Genomic DNA, 7,851 nt, shown 5'->3' with positions numbered 1-7,851 from the left:
AATATACGAAGGGGTCATTATATACCGAAAAATTTACGATCATGTTCATGTTGCATATATTGTAATTTTGCATGTCATCCAATCTATAGTAACCTGGTTTCTATAATTTCTTGAAAATTTTGATGCAGCTAAGAGTAAGGCAGCAAGTGTGGCAGTTGTGTGTGATGCCGTGACCGCGGTGAGTAGCGGCGACACTTGTTTCGACATCGCAAATAGGAACAACTTGACCACTGCACAGTTTGATAGCATCAACCCTAATCTGAATTGCAACAAACTCTTTGTTGGCCAGTGGCTTTGCATCCTTGGCTTTACTGTTTAAGACTGCTGTGCTGCATGCTCTATCAACTCATCTTATGAAAATTAAAGCCAATAACATCATTGGCCATATATCATGAATATTATATTATGAATATTATAACAACACTAAAACTAAAATTTTATATATAGCATATTCACCAAAATCTAAAAGGCAAAACAAAATTAAAAAAATAATTTCATATAACTTAATTTAGCCGGTCATCATATATATATATATATATATATATATATATATACCCTCCACAATTCAAATTTCCACGTCTCGAGTTTCAATTAGTTGTCTCTGTTCTCTTCTTCCCACTACCTCACAAGAAGCAAAGCGAACTCTTTCACGGAAGGAGAGCGATCGAATGGCAGGTGGTTCCGGCAACCTGACCCCGCACGTCATCGTGACCTGCTTTACTGCAGCCATGGGTGGCCTTCTTTTCGGTTACGATATCGGAATTTCAGGTAGCTATTACATATATATATATATATATATATAGTTTTTTCTGTTCTTGTTTGGGTCTGAACATTTGATGGAGGAATTGTTTGCTGTAAAAGGTGGAGTGACTTCCATGGACCCATTCTTGGAGAAGTTCTTTCCGGATGTGTACAGAAAGGCTGGGAATTATGCCAAGTACTCGAGGAGCCAGTACTGTAAATATGACAGCCAAAAACTGACCTTGTTCACGTCTTCCTCGTACTTGGCTGCGTTTTGCTCGTCGCTTGTGGCGTCGTTTGTGACGCGTAATTTGGGGAGGAAGCCGTCCATGCTCATCGGCGGGGTGCTGTTCTGCGTCGGGGCTTTGATCAATGGCTTTGCCCAAGCTCTTTGGATGCTTGTTGTGGGCCGTCTTTTTCTTGGTTTTGGTATTGGCTTTGCAAATCAGGTAACTAAAATTAGACACGTATAGATAGATATTAATTGAGTAACAAAATCAAACAGTACCATATAAAAAATAATATATAATTTCACTTAATTAATTATATGTTTTGTTCCCTATACACTTAGCAACATATATGATGAAGGTCAAGTATATGTTACACCGGGTGAATTTCATCTGGCGCAGAATCCATTATCCATTGGGCTTGGGCCACACACAATTTGTGTGTGGGACCGGCCATGAACGGTCCAAATCCACCCGATGGATCGTAGAAGCTTCCGGGTCAAGGTATTCGACCGGTTGCACAGGGAGAAGACTTTTCTTCTTGTATATTTTATCATTAACGCGTCACTGTTTTCAACCCAAATGAAACGGCGTCGAATGGAGACAAATATGAGGAAATTAAAGTGAACTTGAAAGTAGCTTAACAATCTTGTAGCATATTTCATAATATGAACTGATTAAAGCCTGATGTTATGTTTACGGCTGAAACTTCGAACCTAAAAGATAGCGCCCCCATTGGAGCAATCACCCTGCGCTATCTAGGTTAATACCCCATCTGTATGGGATCGAATTTCATAAACGGCTTGCAATGTTCTTTTACTGATTGTTTATTATTTATAATATCATCAAATTATATCTTTTAACACATCATAAAAATTCTTATGAAACGGTGTTCACGAGTCAATTTTGCGAAATTGATTTCTTATTCTAAAATATTAGTACTTTTTATTATAAATTGAATTCGGTATATGTGTACAAGTATGATGAATATTGATCGGTGGATCATCACAAGAGTCATATTCATAACTCATGGCCAAGGAAGAATATGTAAAGAATATTATCCTTTTTCGTCTTTTTACATGTGAGTGGTTACTTAAATGGAATTTAAACTAACGTTTAAATGTTTCAAATTTATAAGTACGTACTTGCTTTAATATTGTGTTTGAGAAAATCAAGGATAGTGATGCTAATTAGTTCACTTTGATGTTGTTGGTGCAGACCGTACCACTGTATTTATCAGAAATGGCTCCCTTCAAATTCAGAGGTGCACTCAACATAGGATTTCAGTTATCCATTACAATTGGTATCTTAGCAGCCAACTTTTTAAACTACGGGTTTGCTAAAATTAATGGTGGGCTGGGATGGAGGCTCAGTTTGGGTGGCGCCGTTGTCCCGGGTTTGATCTTCACCGTCGGATCGTTAGTCCTCCCTGAAACGCCGAACTCTATGATCGAACGTGGTCGAAAAGACGAGGCTCGGGCTAAACTGAGGCAGATCCGTGGCGCCAACAATATAGACGAAGAATTCAATGACTTGGTTGCAGCCAGTGAAGCATCTCGAAAAGTCGACAACCCCTGGAGGAATCTCCTCCAGAGGAAGTATAGGCCTCATTTGACAATGGCCATCGCTATTCCTTTCTTTCAGCAGCTCACAGGGATCAATGTGATCATGGTTTACTCTCCACTTTTGTTCAGCACCATTGGGTTTGGAAGCGACACGGCGTTGATGTCGGCAGTGAATACCGGTGGGGTTAATATTCTTGCAACCGTGGTTTCCATTTATGGAGTGGATAAGTGGGGGAGAAGGTTTCTTTTCATTGAAGGGGGCATTCAAATGCTTATATCTCAGGTAAATAAAAGCATATATATATATACATATACACCATTTTTTTTTTATGTTTGTTTCAATTCAGTTTGACGCTTGTAAGAAAGATCTGAATTCACTAATCAAATGATGTATTGAGTAGTGACCTATATAACGTAACATCAAAATAGGAGAAAACATTAAAGTAAAGCATTTCAAAAAGTCTAAAAATGGTACTAAGAGGAGTATAGAAATATACATAAATATTAGAAATCATACATTCAAATATTTGTTATCCAAACATGGACATGCAAGGTCTGAACTTCCTCTCTTTCCTTGATGATTACTCACGATATATGTGGATCTACTTACTTCGTAAAAAAAAACGAAGTACTTGATGTATTTAAATTCTTCAAGGATGAAGTGGAGAAGCAATATGAAAAACAAATTAAGACTGTGAGGATCGATAGAGTTGGAAAATATTATGGTAGATACACTGAGAATAGACGGACACCCGTTGGTCTTGCAAAGTTTCTGAAAGAACATGGGATTGTTGCTCAATATACTATATCTGCTTCTCCAAACCAAAATGGTGTGACGGAAAGGAGAAATCTAATATTATTGGGCATGGTGCGGAGCATGTTTCTAGCTCCAACTGCCTAAATCCGTGTGGATTGAAGCTTTTAAGGCAGCTGTGTATATATGAAATTGTGTTCGAACTAAGGCTGATCCAAAAACGTCATTTGAACTATTTAAATAGTAGAAACCTATTTGAGACATATACGCGTTTGCGGTTTTCCTTTTGAAGTAAGAGTTTACAACGCAAAATAAAAGAAGCTGGACCCAATAACTATAAGTGGATATTTCATTGGGTATGCTGAAAAATCCAAAAGATACAGATTATATTGTCCATCTATAGCACTAGAGTTCTGGAATCAAAAAATGCAAAAAAAAAAATTGAGAATGACTTGATTAGTGGGAGTGATCATTTTTATGCATAGTTCTTGAGAAATATCACAAATGCACAACCCTGTTATTCAAGTGATAGATTGACATTCACACCCTCTCAATCCCAAACAGGTGTTAGACAACCAGTTACTGAAATTCCACAAATCACTGGTGAAAATCATGTAGATCAAGTTTTTAATGAGGAACCAACGAGAAATTGTTGACCTACCAAATTCTCAAAATAACAATCTAAGGAGATTTACTAGAATAAGAACGTCTACAGTATCTAGTGATTATGTTGTGTTTTTACAAGAATCGGACTTTAACATTGGAGCCAGAAATGATCCCGAAACATTTTCAAAAACCATGTGTTGTAATGAGTCAAAACTATGGTAAAATGCTATGACAGAATAGATTAATTGTCTGACATTTAATGGAGTATGTGATCTTGTTAAGTTGTCTGATGATTTAAAAGTCATTGGATTTATATGTGGTTTCAAAAGAAAGTAAGAATCATTAGGAAATATTGAGAAATTATAAAGCAAGTTTTTCGCTACATGAGTCGCTCAACAGGAAGGAATCAACTACAATTAGAATTTTTCTCATGTATCTAAGAAAAATTCTCTTCGTATCATTTTATCATGAGTAGTACATTTGTTGAAATTACAACAAATGAATGTAAAAACAACATTTTTCAATGAAAAACTAGAGAAAAATGTTTACATAAAACACCATAAAGGATTCCTCTCTAATAATGCTGAGCAATGTGTATGCAAACTAGAAATTCTTATATTATTTGAAATTTTATGATTCATCTCTTCAAATAGTTATGAAAACGGAGAATCTCAATGTATATACCAAAAGTTTATTTGGCATATTTCAAGTCTTACTTAAGAGACATATATCAACAAGATTTTAGAGAGATGTCAGATGAAAGATTGTTCACTAAGTGTAGCTCCCATTTTGAAATGTGACACATTGATCAAGTTGATCCAATTCCCAAAGAATGATCTAGAATGGGAACAAATGAAAAATATTTTTTATGTTTCTGCTGTTGGAAGCTTGATATATGCTTTGCACTATACTTGAAATTGCATTTGTTGTTGGGATGTTGGGAAGATATAAGAGTAATCCAGGTTAAACCACTGAAAATTTTCAAAAAAGTGATAAGTACCTTCAAGGGATCAAATACTATATATATATTTATGTTTAGACGAACTGAGAATTTATAAGTAATTGACTACTCTGATTCAGAATATTTGGGTTGTATTTTCATGAAAGTCCACTTCAGGATATATTTTCATTTTAGCCAGTTTAAGTTATATCTTGGAGAAGTGCAAAACACACATTGACTGCAGGCAACCTCACATGGTATATATATGGTTGAAGAGTTTTATATCAAGGCTTAGAATTTTGGATTCTATATCTTGGTCATTAAAGAACTATTGGGGTGAAATAATTGTCTCTGCTAGGTAGAGCAATCGAACCATGACGCTTGAGCTATTGTGCGGTTTAAAAGATTTTAGTTATATCATTACCACCAGCTATAGTTTTTGGTAAAGCGACAAACACTCGGTCCTAAAATTGGTATCAGAACCAAGATCATGGGTTTGATTTCCATTGATTGCAAGGAGTGCAATTATTGGGAGAGAAATTATTGTGGTGCGATAATTGTCCCTACTGGGTAGAGCAATCGAAACATGGCGCTTGGACTGCTATTCGGTTTAAAATATTTGAGTTGCACCATTATCACTACCTATAACTTTTGGTAAAGCGACAAATGTTCGATCCTAAAATAGCCATAAAAACGTGTTAAAGATAATAAAGTGATTATCAAACATGTTAGCACTGAGTAGATGATTGTCCATTCTTTAACTAAAGGCATGCCACCGTCAAAATTTAAGGATCATACAAAAAGAAAGTGTATTGGTTCTTTATGTAATTTTGCTCCAAGAACAAATTGATGAAAATTTAAAGTGATATTTTATCATATTTGTTGTCTACACATTAATTATTTCAAGAAATATTAGTAAAGTTTGAATAAACATAAGGTTTATAATTTATTCATTATGTAATTCAGGCTTGAAAGACATAATGTGTCGTACTACATGGAAAATAATACTTATTTTCGGAGGACCTATCGCAACCATTCATGTGCCAAGTATAACGTAAGAAATATTTGAATTCGAAAATCAAATCATTTATTGAGCCATATAATGTAAAATCAAAAGACGAGAAGTCAAAATTGAGCAGCCGACAATAGTCTCAATTTTGGACAAAAGATGCATGTGTTGTCTCAACTTTAGAGTTTTTGAGACACACACATGCACAACTTATTTTTGACTCACACACTCTCGATCAGCTCATTTATAGTATAAGGAATGCATATAAATTGCAGGGTTTGAGGTACTTAAGCACACACCCCATAAAAAAAATATTACACTATCTACAAAGGGTTGAAGTACTTATATAGTTTCAAACCATGTGGAAAGTACGATACGTACAAATCCATCAATAACTGGAAGTAATGCTCGATTGTCTTACAAGAAAAACTCTTAACATATCTACATTTGATTTCTTGTTTTCAGATCGTGGTTGCAATTTTCATAGGTGTTAGGTTTGGAGACCATGGAGATCCGGGCGACTTGCCAAAATGGTATGCCATCGTGGTTGTTCTATTTATATACATATGTGTTGCCGGGTTCGCTTGGTCATGGGGGCCTCTTGGATGGCTAGTTCCGAGTGAAATCTTTCCATTGGAAATCCGATCTGCTGCACAAAGTATCAATGTCTCTGTGAACATGATTTTCACATTCGTCGTGGGTCAAGTTTTCTTAACGATGCTGTGTCACTTGAAATTTGGGTTGTTCTTGTTTTTTGGGTTTTTCATAATGGTGATGACTGTTTTTATATACTTTTTCTTGCCGGAGACCAAGAATATTCCGATCGAAGAAATGGTGATTGTGTGGAAGGAGCATTGGTTCTGGTCCAGGTTCATGAGTGCGGTGGATTATCCTGCCGATGGATCGGTTGAAATAGAGATGAATAGGAACACAAACCATCACATAGTCTAACGAAATCATAAGCGCACTACGATTTATAAGAAGCGTGGTTAAGTTGTTGTTTCATTCAATTATATTAATGAATGAGTTGATGAAAAAATTGAAGTAACTGTTTCACAACTCATTGTCAGTAGATAACTTTTTTATTTTAGAGTTTATTTGATTTTACTAATACATATTACTTCTTACAACATAATAATACACGAACTCTTTAAAATAATTACTTTTATCATTTTAATAGATAGACAAAATTATTCCAAATCATCAAGAATAAAACTGTAAACTAAAGCGGAAGCGTATTTGAAGACATAATCCTTAAACATTTGAGAACGATCGGTTGATTATCCAGATCAACGCGTTCTTCCTTGAGAGTCCCTTTTCTTTTCTCTCTAGTTCTATTCTAATAATGGGGTTTAGAGATAGTGGAACGTGATACGCGAGATCTAGGAACTATAACCATGCTATATAGATATTATGTTAATTATCTCTTCTGTTTCAGCCCATCACAAAAACAAAAATTACACTTTAGACTCTACACATCAAAGGTGTAGTGATTCGACCCAGAATCACCTACTAACAGAGACTTAAACATGAAATTAAAACTTACATAACAAAAATCAGAGAAAACTGCGAAAAATTAAAAAAATACTAACCCGGCAGAATACAATCTATAAATAACTGCAACCTCAAATAAATGTACAACCCAATCGAAAACCCAAAAACAAGAGGGTCAATCTCATAACTATCTCTGATGGCACCAATTGAGTCCACAACTACAAACTGGTTCCCTAACTTGGGAAATCTGCAACTGACCCGTCGAATGTAGTGTCTAAATAAAAAATACATGGACGTGAGCTAACATTGCTCAGTACAGATGTATGAATATACACATGCTATGAATGCATAATGCAAGTGAAAGGTACCGGGAACCTGTCATCGATAGAATACTGCTCAGTCAAAGGCGTCATGATATGTAGCACACTGGGCCGTCGCATCAGGAGGTACTCTCATACCATAAAATCGTGGATATATCCGGATCCAAAACTATGGTATTCATTCACAAAATATAA

The 7,851-nt window shown here is 35.6% G+C and overlaps 1 protein-coding gene across 2 annotated transcripts; it reads left to right on the top strand.

Moving 5' to 3' along the window:
- The first annotated feature begins 576 nt into the window (after positions 1-576).
- Positions 577-6,928, top strand: LOC140880032 (sugar carrier protein C-like). Of its 2 annotated transcripts, none has more exons than XM_073284081.1 (4): positions 577-768; positions 862-1,190; positions 2,187-2,816; positions 6,308-6,928. In XM_073284081.1, exons 1-4 carry the CDS (start codon positions 669-671, stop codon positions 6,791-6,793), a joined length of 1,545 nt encoding a protein of 514 aa, XP_073140182.1. In that variant the 5' UTR covers positions 577-668; the 3' UTR covers positions 6,794-6,928. The 2 variants fall into 2 exon arrangements, with proteins under 2 accessions (XP_073140182.1, XP_073140183.1); XM_073284082.1 differs by having other exon boundaries at positions 6,330-6,592.
- Positions 6,929-7,851: the final 923 nt, after the last annotated feature.

The sequence above is a fragment of the Henckelia pumila genome, chromosome 2 (assembly GCF_033568475.1).
Source record: "Henckelia pumila isolate YLH828 chromosome 2, ASM3356847v2, whole genome shotgun sequence".
NCBI classification, from domain to species: domain Eukaryota; kingdom Viridiplantae; phylum Streptophyta; class Magnoliopsida; order Lamiales; family Gesneriaceae; genus Henckelia; species Henckelia pumila.
This window is presented reverse-complemented; position numbering and strand designations above follow the sequence as displayed.